This window comes from Centruroides vittatus, unplaced genomic scaffold, assembly GCF_030686945.1.
Source record: "Centruroides vittatus isolate TY-2023 unplaced genomic scaffold, ASM3068694v2 contig_1154, whole genome shotgun sequence".
NCBI classification, from domain to species: domain Eukaryota; kingdom Metazoa; phylum Arthropoda; class Arachnida; order Scorpiones; family Buthidae; genus Centruroides; species Centruroides vittatus.
The window spans coordinates 128,370-141,866 of NW_027120741.1; the positions used below are offsets into that span (position 1 = coordinate 128,370).

Below are 13,497 nucleotides of genomic sequence, written 5' to 3' on the forward strand. Positions count from 1 at the left end.
TAAGTAATTTAAAATAATTTTATTTGTAATCAAGAATGGCAGTGCAGGAAACAATTGTTATACATGACAAACACATAAATAAAACATTGTAACTCTTTCGACTAGATAAAAAACACAAGCTGTACATAGAAAACTGGCAGTGATGATTTCAAATGGATTTTCATCATTATTTAACCTGGACATAAAACATAAACTAAAACTTATCAAGTGGATCAAACAAATACTTTAGTAAGAATGTATTTTGCTTCAACATTTTAATACTTTTGAAGTATTAAGCTATCATCTTCATCGTTAATTTTCCATATTTTCAGCAGAAAATAAAAGTGAAAATAATCATTTATTCACATTAAATTTTTTGAGTTGAAGCTCCATCTGAAATTGTTTTGCTAAAGTTTTTTTTTTTGTTGTTCTCTCAGATATTAAGAGAAGCAAACAGGACCCAATTCTAATCCAAACTCTTGGTTCTTAGAACCTATATCACGTGGTGCTATATCTACTATTGGTAAACGTTGAGGTTTCTTTGTCTTGTATTGGAAAACTGTTTGAGCCCATTCATTGCTACGATGCTATATTAATAAATTTAATTTCAGTTAAAATTTAAAAAGTTTAGCAATATATCCTGTATTAAATAAACTAGAGAATTTTCTTAAATTACCTGGCATCCATCTTCTAATACTGAGTATGTGAACATTTTGTTTCCTTCGGCAATTAATTCTACGTCATTGTATGCCATTAATTTTACTGCTCTTCGGTAAAATTTGTTGTTGGCATCGTAGTATGCAATGGAATTTCGGCAATGATATGTAATATTTTGAACTGCTTCGTGGCTTAACATTTGTAAAAATCCAAGTTGGAATTGATCACATTTGTACGAAAACTGGAATTTTAAAAGAAAATTTAATATCAGTTATTAATATTTATTATTTTTTAATTTATTGAACATATATATGTTTATTTTATATTTATTAAATATATTTGTAAGTATGATTATGTGTGAACTATTAAAAAGATTTAAAGCATTTTCAAAACTACTTGAAATGAATGTTGTTATTATGTAATGTATTTTGAAAACTAAAATGTTGCCCTATTACTAAAACCATATGATTAATTAATTTAATTATTAAGCAGCTTTTTGATTTTAAAAAAACATTTAAAATAACATGCAAAATAAAAGTAAATATGAAAATAAATAGAAATTTTATTGTAAATATGATAAAAGAAATTGTTAACAACATTTATCTGTTATAAAATATTATCAATAAGAAAAATTTAAGAATACATTAATTTGTGTTTTATGATATTATTGTTTATCTTAATCTGCACATGGCATTATATGTAAGAAACTCATTGATTATCTTATAAAAATTGTTTTCATGTTTTTCAAAATACTAAAATATTTTTCTTGTAATTTGGATGCATTATCCAAATTACATTTGTCTAAAATTAATGTAACTTATTAAATCTAATTTTTATAATTTAATCTGAAAATTTTAAATTATTTAAAAATTATATGGATATGACCAAGATTACTATTAGAACATTTGAAGATGGTCAATGGTATTTACATTTAATAAAACATAAAAATATAGAAGATACAGAAAGTCTTCAAACATTTGTCTTCACAATCACTAGTGACATACAATCTTCATCTACAAAGAGGACTTTTTTATGCAGGCTATGTCTCTGCAAATTGGTTTAAACATCCTCTGGTGACATTGACATTACTAAAAAACAAATGGAAGTTGTTCAAAGACAGTAAATGTAAATACTGTTGGCCAACTTTAAATGAACTACTTGTATTTTAGTATTGGCAATGACACCAGAGAATGTTTTAACCAATTTGCATTATTGCAGAGACATAACCTCCATAATAAAGTCCTCTCTGTAGAAGATTGTATGTTGCTGATGATTGTGAAGACAGATGTTTAAAGACTTTCTGTATCTTCTGTATTTTTATGTTTTATTAAATTATTATTAGAACTTGCATAAGAATCAATATCCAGAAGTTTACTTTGGCTGTAATGGAAAAATGAACACTGAGCCAATGCAAATAGTACTTTATTGACATCATTCATACTGATAAATCAGAAAAAAAAATATTGCTAGTGTTTTCTTTTCTAATACTTGGTATGATTATTTTAGATTTTTTTAAAAATCAGTTTCTTGAAATACTATAATGCAAATGACTGACTGATTAATTTTGCAATATATAACACTAGTACATAACTTTAACTGACTCAATTCAGTTCATTAAATGACTAATCACAGTCCAGCCTATTATAAGCAATACTGCATCAATTGATGCAATCTTAAAATAAAGTGAAGGATTAAAAACCACTTCTAATCTCAAACTTGGATTTAAACCTGAATCTGCCAAGAACAATAAGAAAATACCTTACTTCCAAATGCTTGATACCAAATGATTTTCTCAAATATAGATTTATAAAACGTGTTAACAGAATAATACATAACGCTTTACAAATTTGGCAGTTGCCATTTAAGTACTTATAGTTTGATAGCAAAATAGATTAGGATAGGATATAAGTATTTAGTGATACCTATCAAACTACAAGTGTTTTAATATTACTTATAGTTTACTTTTGAATTTATATGTTTTTAAATAAAATTCTATTATGAATATATTTATTAATAAATTATGAAAAACTTAAAACATCCTCCTGTTTTTATTAAAAATCAAATGTGCTCCCTACAAATTTTTAGTTTTAAAAGATTTCATTAGAACTCTAGAATAAAAAAATTTCAATATTATATTTGAACCTTACATTATTTATTGTAATATTTTAAAAACAAAATAATTAATATATTATTATTATTACAACAGTAAATCAGTTTTTCACTTTTTCTAAAGTATATATGTAAAAATTTTAATTTAATATCTTAAATATAACTTTTGATTGTTCTGACTGGAATATAACTCAAACATATATTCATTTGGTAAAATTTGTTTATGTATTCATGCATTTTTATAGTTTGCAAATTGTTATTAATTAAATTGTCACTGTCAATTTTGTACACTCTTGGATAATTGCTTTACATATTTTTCAATAATTTTTATAATTATTTACATAGTTTAAATATTTAGTAATTAGACAATTTAAATATTATCATCATTATAACACAAATTATGCTACAATGGAATAATATATTGCTTTTAGCCCTTAATACTATTTAACACTTAGTCTAAATAAATAGACACATATGGGCTTATCACACCAGTGAATGAGATTAATTCACAAATTCTTTAACAATTATTAACATCTTAATAAAAGATGTTTTACTGGCTTTTTTAACATATACATAATAAAGAACACTCAAAACATATTTCAGACACAATAAATAGTCCCTCTTTAGTTGGTATTCATACATCAATAAATAATATAAAATAAATTACATGACCAAATTGTAAAATTATTGTCTATTTATTTAGACTAGGTGTTAAACAAATTATGCTATGTTATAAATTTCAAATTCTATTTTTTCTCATTCTAAAAATAAAAAATAAATTGCAAATTAGCATTGCATTGTTTAATATATTAATTTCTATAATATTAACAACAGTAATACTATCAAAATGAAATCAATAAATATATTTAAAAAACTTTAGCAAATTTATGATAACCACAATATTTACTTATATATAATCAATTTTATGAAGAAAAAATTAAATGATTTAAATATATTTTCATAAAACTATATAATTCAACTACTTTTATACATGCATTATTAAATTTAAAAAATGACAACTCACTGCAAAACCATCATTCATTTCACTAAACCAGGTATACACACTTCTTCCTTTGTAATATGATTTTTTGGGAATCTATTAAAAAAAAAATATATTTGAATGTTTATTTAATAAAATAAATTTTTGTTATATACTATTTATTAACTATTAGAATTAATATATATTATTGTAAATATATTTACTTCATTAGACGTAGGATACAAGCATGTAGCTTTATTCTCCATATCACAATAAACTTCAATGGCATCTTTGCTTGTTCCCTGATTAGGATCTATCCAATAAATTCCTAAAAAAAAGCATTTTGATTGTAAATGATTCAGGGTCATTATTCAATTCTGATATTGCAATTTCTTTCTACTTCCTTATGAAATGTACAATATTACAAGGACTATGATGGCTACTCATTGAATATTTCTATTTTAAAAAAGCTGGCTAGGGCCCAAAGATAAAAAATTTATAAGGACCTTGATAATTGGAATTAAATTTTTATATAATAAAAAATAAGTTTGCTTTTCAAGTTTAGATAATTTTGCTAACAAAATTTGAAAAATACATAAAAACTGCACTTAAGTAAAGAGAAATAATAACAAATAGGTATAAAACTAGTCTCTTTATTAAAAAAAGTACTGTATATGATTTAGAATAAGCCAAAAAGATAAGCATTATTTATTGGGCTGCAATTTTCAAACTGAAGACCTATAAATTCCCAATGGCACCGACTGTCTAGCTGTCTTTCATTAATCACAAGAATAAAGTTAGATAAAGTTCAAAATCATATATGGAAAGCTTAGGGACTAGAGCCCCTGATTAACGATATATAAACTTCCAGTATGAACTAAGAATCAATGATTTCAATTCAAAACTTTTCTTCGGCATGGAGTTAGATAGATGACTGGCATGACTGTTGTTATCAGAAAAAGTATGATGTTCAGGAACAAGACACAATAAACTCAACAGCATATATTATAAATTAGTTTAAATTAAAGGTGATTAAAAATTGTGGCCCTGCATTGTGACATGTCACAATAAATAATTGTTCATATTAATGACAACTTTCTTCTCTTTTTAAATGAAAAAATATCAATTATAATATCAAAAAGCTAATACCATTGCTAAAGAATATGTGATAAAATATATTCCTAAACTGTTTTGTTCTGATACTTGCTTGGCCTAAACTTCCTTATTTTTGCTAATATGCTGATAAATCAGATCTTTCTTTTCTTTTATGCAATCCAGATTTGGGATAGTTTTTTTATTTATTCACTTTGAATCAAAAAGTTCAAACTACTATTTGAAGTGCATGAACTAATTAGCAGGATAATTTCTTAACAATTATGAATGAAAATAAATTTGGAAAGCAAAAAACATGAAATGTGTATTTTCTAATTTTTTCAATTCAAAATTCAATTTGGATATACAGTAGAGCATCGATTATCCGACTTAATTGGGGACTGGGGTTGGTTGGATAACTGAAAAGTCGGATAACCGAAAAGTATGAAAAAATACATTATTAGTATAGTGTATTAGGCCTGGTTTAAATACTAGCCTCCCTTTTATGGTCGAGCCAGTGCTGCCAGCTAAAACATGCAAAAATTTAACAAAAATAATATTAAAGTAGCCAAGACATAACTAAATATTGTAGCGCCACATCACTAGCGGACATTTGAATTTGCCAACTAGAACGCAGTCGGTTAATCGGGGGTTGGATAATCGATGCTCTAATAAAATAATTAATAAAAACAATATAGTAGACAGTTCTTCTCTAGGGTGTCTAATCTTATCCCATACTATAACTTTCCATTTCTTATTCGGAAAAACAACTTTTTAACTTTCTATTTTTTTCAAATTCCTTCTTTTAAATGACATATCATATCTATAAGCAAAATTTATAATTTCAAGCTAACACTAAATATATAGCATATAGTATAAATATACATTTATATAAGGTAACAATAGCAAAAACAGTGCATATTAAATTTTTATTGGAGATTAACTTTTGTAAATGTTTGCCTTATTTTGTATTATGGAAAATAATATATAAAAAATTTAAAATACACATATTAAATTAATACTTCTATTATAGTGTACTGGCACAATGAAGTGAATTTCATTCAACACTTGGCTATTTTTCCATCTTTTATTCAGTTTTAATACTTCTATGTTCATTCTATTTTTATACAGTAGAAGAAACTGATAATGAAAACATTTAAAACCAATTAAGTTTAACTTTTTAAGCATGAAATTGGCCTAAATTGGCCTTGTCCAATTTTGCTTTGAATGGATGATAAATAAGTTGTTTGGTTTTGTTATAAAAGTTTCCCTTGTAGCCTGAAGGATAGAAACACATTTCAGAGCTTAAAGAGTTAATAACAAAAAATTATAGATTAAGACTAAAAACTAAAGTAGTGTTAAATGAGAACAAAATCTTACTGGTAAAAAACTTCATTTAATGATTATCCTTACCATTTGGAAGCTCTGGTTGCATCTCAGAAAGATCACGGCATGTTCTTGCTGGAGCATCTGGTTTACCTGTTGGTCTTCTAAACTTTTTATATTCATTTACCATTTTATCATAAAATTTGAAAACAATTCGTTTTTTCTCTTCTGGTGGAGTATCAGATGAAAACAGTTGTAATGGTTCATCTCCAAGTATAGGATCTGGTCCCTGAATTAATAAATTATTATTATTTAGTATTTTAATTAAAATTTTTAGACATAAATAAAAAGTTTTCAATAATATTCTAATTTAAGATCAAATGAAAACTTCATTATTAACCTAATAAATAAGTTAAATAAATAATGTTTAAATATTTAAAAAATCAATTAATTATTATTATTATTGTTCATAAGGTGTGTATTTATATATGGATATTTTTTATATATATAAAATGTAAAATATCACTCAAATTAGCTCCTCTTCACTTTTGCTTACCTTGACTTGTCTACTTCCTAAAAGTGCTTGTAATGCAGCTGCATCATAACCAAATGATTCACCTGGTGGACCTGGTGGCCCTGCAGGTCCAGGAGGGCCTGGCAATCCATTTTTGCCACTTTCTCCAGATGGTCCTCTTGGTCCAGGTAACCCTTGAGGTCCAGGAATACCAGGATTGCCATCTCTACCTTGAGGTCCTTTAGGTCCAGGAGGACCCTATATTGTAATTATTAAATTATAAAAAATGTTTTAGTCAATCTAGCAAAACATTTACTTAAAATATAAATAATATTTATTAAATAAATTGTAAGTTTCTTTTCCTTTATAAACAACAAATACATAGCAAACGATTACAAAATCAAAATGTTTTGTAAATATAATTTGTTTTCTTTATCTCAGAAAGCAATTAAACAACATATTAATTATAAAACATTGAATCCATTAAAAATTAGCTAATAGAAAATATAAATTTGGTGCTTAAAGTATGGTCAATAAAATAAAAATTAAAAAAAAAAATTATATTTAAAATTTAAATTTAAAAAGAAAATACTGTATTTGCATGTGTATAACCAGTAATAATATATATCTCATACTTATAAAAGCAGCCATATTGCTCTATAGCAGTGGTTCTTAACCTGGGTACGACCGAACCCCTGGGGTTCGGCGAGTCAGTCTCAGGTTCGGCGGAGGTCAACCACCTGACGTCATCGTGACGTAGAAACCGTATTGGTTTCGAAAACTAATGCTACATAATGTGTGTTCTATTGGGAAACTAACTTCTCTTACTCTCTAACTTCTACTACTCTCTAACTGAAATGAAGTGAAGAGGTCCCAATCGAATACACGTATAAACGACCTGCAAGATGGTCAAGCACACACCCGACTCATACGTTCGTGATGACACGCCCCACTCGGCTATCATTGGCTGCGGGTGATCACGCAACATCGCTTGGCCTTTCTATGCTGCAGGAAATTTGGTGCGCCCAGTATTCGAATTGTGACTGTCATGATTGTACGTTGTGTGATTTCTTTTTTAATATTTTAATCCCTTCATACTATGTCGAGCAAAAAAAGAAAGTGGTTGGACAAATATGTACAATATGGATTCACATGTATAACGGAACGTAATGGGAGTCAGCGTCCTTGTTGCATGATTTGCAATGCCAAGTTGAGCAATTCTAGTCTAGCACCGGCAAAACTAAGAGAACACTTCTTTAATCTGCATGGAAATTACAAAAATACAACACTCGCTGAATTCAAGGTGAAGAGGGCCAGATTTGATGAAAAGGGTAGTCTGCCTGTCCTCGGCTTTGTACCCATCGATAAACTGATCCTTACAGCATCGTACGAAGTCGCTTACCTTATCGCAAAGCAGGGCAAACCACACAATATTGGTGAAAAACTCATAAAACCAGCCGTGTTGAAGATGGCAAATATCATGCTGGGAAAAGCGGCCGAAGTTAAGTTATCCCAAATTCCTCTTTCAAATGACACCATCAGTGACAGAATAGACGACATGAGCAAAGATATCTTGGCCCAAGTAGTTGCAGATCTGATTTCAAGCCTGGCAAAATTCAGCCTTCAACTCGACGAAACTACAGACATTTCCAGTCAAAGTCAGCTTGCAGTATTTGTGCGCTATGTGAAAGACGACGTTATAAAGGAAGATTTTTTATTATGTAAGCCTCTTACAACAACAACTAAGGCAGCCGATGTAAAGAAACTTGTGGATGACTTCTTCAAAGAAAATAATCTTTCGTGGGATATGGTTTCTGCAGTTTGTTCGGACGGAGCTCCAGCCATGCTGGGAAGAAAGTCTGGTTTTGGTGCGCTAGTGAAAGCCAATGTACCACACATCATTGTTACACATTGTATTCTACACAGGCATGTGTTAGCAACAAAAACCATGCCTCCAAAACTGGCAGAAGTCTTAAAAATTGTAGTGGAATGCGTGAACTATGTGCGAAATAGTGCTCCGAGGCACCGCATCTTCAAGGAGTTGTGTAAAGAAATGGGGTCTGAATTCGAGGTACTTCTGTATCATTCAAACGTTCGGTCGTTATCCCGGGGACAGGTTCTGAATCGTGTTTTTGCCCTACGTGAGGAATTAGCCCTGTTTTTGCAAGAGCACCAACATGGTCATGCAGATTGCTTCAAAAATTCTGAATTTATTCTCATGCTTGCGTACATGGCTGATATCTTCGCAGCTCTCAATCATCTGAATCAACAGATGCAGGGCAGTGGTGTCAACATCATCGAAGTGGAAGAAGCCCTGAAGGCGTTTCAAAAAAAGCTACCATTGTGGAAACGACGACTAGAAAACGGTAACTTTGCAAACTTTACCCTGCTAGACAAATGTGTAAATAAGAATTATGATGTGCCTGGAATCGGAGATATTTCTGTATCGGGGGAACTGAAGCACGCAATTTCCATGCACTTAGATGAGCTTGCAAAGTCACTTGAAGGGTACTTCCCTTCAAGAGAGTTATATCCAGCATGGGTAAGGCAGCCATTTACGTTTGATGTTGAGAAAACAGATGTCAATGATACATACCTGAATGAAATCATTGAAATTCAGCAGAGCCAGGTTCAACGGCAACTCTTCAAAACAACAACGCTCTCATCGTTTTGGTGCCACCAAATAGTAACGTACTCTGCTATTGCAAAGAAAGCTCTGGAGATTTTGATACTGTTTGTGACAACATATCTTTGCGAGCAATCCTTTTCGAAGATGCTGGACATTAAAATGAAGAAAAGGAACAGACTTAGTTGCGAAAATGACATGTGAGTGGCACTTTCCAAGGTAAAGCCTCGCATTTCCGAACTGGTGTCTAAAAGGCAACAGCAGCAGTCACACTGATTTTAAATTTTGTTCTTTGTTCGTAATGTTTTGTTCTATAATGGTTTTGTTTATTTTGTGGACCAATAAAATATATATCGTATGTTTTGAATTTGAAAAATTATATTTTATTTTTCCAATTAAAAGGGGTTCGGTGAATGCTCATATGAAACTGATGGGGTTCAGTACCTCCAGCAAGGTTAAGAACCACTGCTCTATAGGCACTAGTTCGTGATTACAATCTAAAATTATATGTAATTCACTCCATTGTTTAATCTGCGTTCTTTCAAATTGTCTTCTAAACACTGATAAACTACAGGTTATAAGCATGACAATATAGTAATAGCCAAATTTGAGAATTCCAAAACCTTTATTTTAATACTAATTCTTTTATCAATTTAATTTAAAATTGTTCTTAAACTTTTCAAATAAATAACTACAGCTTGTTCAAAAGTTATTTTGAAATAATATTGAAATAATAATAATTCTTGGTTTTAAAATATTTATTGAATCAAATTAAGATAATTAAATAAATATTTTAAAATAATTGCATAAATGAGGATAGGACAGTATCTTTGTATGTATTGTAATTATGTAAATTTTTAAATTTGAGATGTAAAAATAAATTCAGATTTTGATATTGAATGTTAGCTCTTTAATTGTTCTTTATTGTACTAAATTTTTATTACTCCTCAGCATTACAGCCCATGTAGGGCCTTGGCCTCTCTGACAATCACAGCTCAATCCTGATGATCTTCAGCATGTTTCCCCCAATCACCAACCCCCCATCTTCCTCAAATCATCCTCCACATTATCCAGCCATCATTTCAGTGGTCTTTTTCTACATCTCCTGCCACCCAGATTTCCTATATAGATCTTCTTGGCAGCTCTATCATCTGACATTTGCTCAACATGCCCCAACCATCTCAGTCTGCTACTCTTTATTTCTACAACTATATCAGTATAACCATACAGTTCTACAAATTCACTAAATTTTTATGCATTATTCAATTAAATAAAACTAATACAATTAAAAATAACTAAAAGGTCAAAACTTCAAACCTATTATAATCATTAATAAAGAGCTAATATTTAATATATTAGCTTATTATGATGTGATTCTAAAATAAAATAAGGCTCTAGCAGAAGTCTTCCTGGTTAACAATAACTATTTAGTGTAGTCAAATGATATTCTGTTTTAATTAAATTTCACTTTATTACATAATAATTATGTTAATAATAATTATAATATCTTTAAAATACTTTTTTATAATTTTAAATAAGTATAAATACTAATAATTTACCTTCATGCCAGGTGGACCAGCAGGACCATCCATTCCTTTATCACCTCGAGCACCCTATTACATAATTCATTATTAAATTTGTATAATATAAATTTTATAAACTATTAAAGTTATGTGGTATATATAAATTGTTTTCTTATTTAACTTAATTTTATATTGATATAGTACAAGCAATTTTAGAATGTTATACAATTATTCTACATGTAATAATGTATTTTTAATCTTTACAAAAGAAAGAATTGGGAAAATGATCAGATAAGAAATCAATGAATTTGATTAGGTTTCTCTACATCTATCAAAATTCATATTAAATATTCAATATATTGGTCTTTAACTATTGATTTTATACATTTTTAATATTAATTTTTGATTTTCTTTTAAAACATTATCTATTTCAAAATTTCCTTATAAAAGTTTAATCAGTTTTTAATATATTTTGTAACTTTATACAGCAAGTTACAAATAATTAATACATAATAAAATTATCAAATTTTAAAAAATCACCAACGGTCTAACAGCTATTTCTATCTATTTGTGAAATTTTTAACAGACATTTAAAATAAGATCTCATGATGTGTATAAAACTTAGCTTATTAGAATTTTAAAAATTTTACCATAATTTCATTCAATAAATTACAATTAAACATAAAATTAAATTAATTTGAATTTAATTTGCCTGTGTTATAGATTTGAAATACTAAACTTATTCAAATTGAATTATTACTTTAAAACCACTAATAGAAGTGAGTATAATGTATAAATAATTATTTAAATTCTATCTTTAATTTAAAAAGAAAATATGAATAACTACCGGAGGACCAGGAAGACCTTGTAAGCCAATCAAGCCTCGATGACCCTTGGGTCCAGTTTGACCTGCTTCGCCTCTTTCTCCTTTATTACCAGAAGGACCTGTAGGTCCAGGTAACCCTCTGTTTCCTTGTGGTCCTTGCTGACCTCTAGCCCCTACCTCACCTCTCTCCCCTCTTTCACCAGTTGGACCTGGTGGTCCAGAAGGTCCAGGGGGTCCCTACAAATTATAAAAATCAGAATTATAACAATCAGAATTATAACAATTTTTCTCAAAAATATTAGGTATTCAAAATATAATACATAAAATTTTACAGTGTATAGAATTTTAATTTTATACTTGAATGAAAATTTAGTATATCTTCTTAGTGGATGATAAGAAATATGTAAATAAGGTGTGGTGTGCAAGGCTTACAGAAGTACTAAGAATGCCAATTTAGAGAGAAGGTGTTATTTTGTCTTGAAAAAACAAGGTTAATGTAATTTAATCTAAAGAAATTTTAAATGTTGTTTAGAATCTGAAAAGTAGTGTCAGAATCTCAAGAATGGATAAATAGTTGCAGCTTTTTTTGTAAAATCATTTTAATGTCAAGTTTGTCAAATGGATTTTTAAAAAATAAATTATTTCATTGTTACCATCCATGTTTTTATCTTTAGAATTAACTGAAGAAAAGTTTTAATGTAATTTTATAAATTTTGTGAAAAGTAGTGTTGGAATTTCTGGAATGGTAAAGTTGTTAAATTGTACCAAAAAGTTGTGACAACAAATTAAGGTATTTCAAATGGTTTTTAGAAAACATAAAAACAGATTGTAACTATGAAGTAATTTATTTTTAGAATCAACTGAAGAGAAGCTTTTGCAAAAGCCCAAAATGCATTTTGACTGATGCATCAACTAATAAAAAAAGTTAAATAAAAGAATGTTGAAAAGTGCAGTGTCTTTTATTTAACATTTCATTGTGGTTCTAGAAAAGAAAAATAGAAAGAATGAAAACACAGTTTAAAATAAAGAAAAATCTTTAATTTTATTTATAATTATGCTTCTTAAAGCAAATGTAAACCTACAATTATAATTAAAATTTCTTTAATCTTTCTTAAAATTAATATTATTGTAAAAAGTCATAAAATTAAATTCTCTTTAAAAGCTTTAGAGTCCTTTTAGAGTACTGCACATCAAATCAAGATGTGTGAAGCAAACTATATTATAATGCAATTTATTGTCTTTGTTGACAAAGTACTCTTACACAATTCACCTTAAATAATATAGAATCTTGAGTAAATAAGTGTTAATTAATAAGGATTCTATTATATTTATATTTAGTTTAAACTTGACTTGAATTAAATGTAAATGTAATTGTTACAATAAGTTAAATGAAATCACACACTTAATAAAATATAGCATTAGAGCTGTTAAAAGAAAGTAAATCAAGTATATCTGCTCTGACTAAAATTTCTTATGGACAAGATAAAACTTATTTAATAAGCTGAATATGTTAAATAAAATGCTTTTGAACAAAAGATTTGGCTTGTTAATTTTGTTGTGCTTTAACAACATATTAATATAACTTTTTAAACAATACATTTTTTTATCTTAAAATTCCATAATTTATGTATGTAGATACATTTAAATACAGTAGACCCCCCCTATAACATGGGTTTGTATAACACGGCAAAAAAATTGCAATCGTACTCATATAACATGCTAAAAGAGAGACATAACATGGTAAAACATCATCGCCAACTCGTGTCGCGACAGGATTGGTCGAATCTGGACCAATAGCAGATATTGTACAAACCGTTGAGTTTAAATGAGAACTGGACCTACTAAAAAACATTTATTATTCAACAG

General features: G+C 28.4%; 1 protein-coding gene across 2 annotated transcripts in view; it reads right to left on the minus strand.

Moving 5' to 3' along the window:
* Positions 1 to 13,497, minus strand: part of LOC136978735 (collagen alpha-1(II) chain-like) — a 107,408-nt gene continuing 93,911 nt past the window's right edge. For both annotated transcript variants that reach the window (XM_067274542.1, XM_067274534.1), the window contains 8 exons: positions 11,653 to 11,868; positions 10,842 to 10,895; positions 6,699 to 6,914; positions 6,230 to 6,431; positions 3,949 to 4,052; positions 3,770 to 3,841; positions 656 to 877; positions 1 to 566 (listed from right to left, as the gene is read on the minus strand). In XM_067274542.1, coding sequence (XP_067130643.1) covers positions 420 to 566; positions 656 to 877; positions 3,770 to 3,841; positions 3,949 to 4,052; positions 6,230 to 6,431; positions 6,699 to 6,914; positions 10,842 to 10,895; positions 11,653 to 11,868 — 1,233 coding nt within the window. In that variant the 3' untranslated portion in view covers positions 1 to 419. The remainder of the gene's footprint in view (positions 567 to 655; positions 878 to 3,769; positions 3,842 to 3,948; positions 4,053 to 6,229; positions 6,432 to 6,698; positions 6,915 to 10,841; positions 10,896 to 11,652; positions 11,869 to 13,497) is intronic.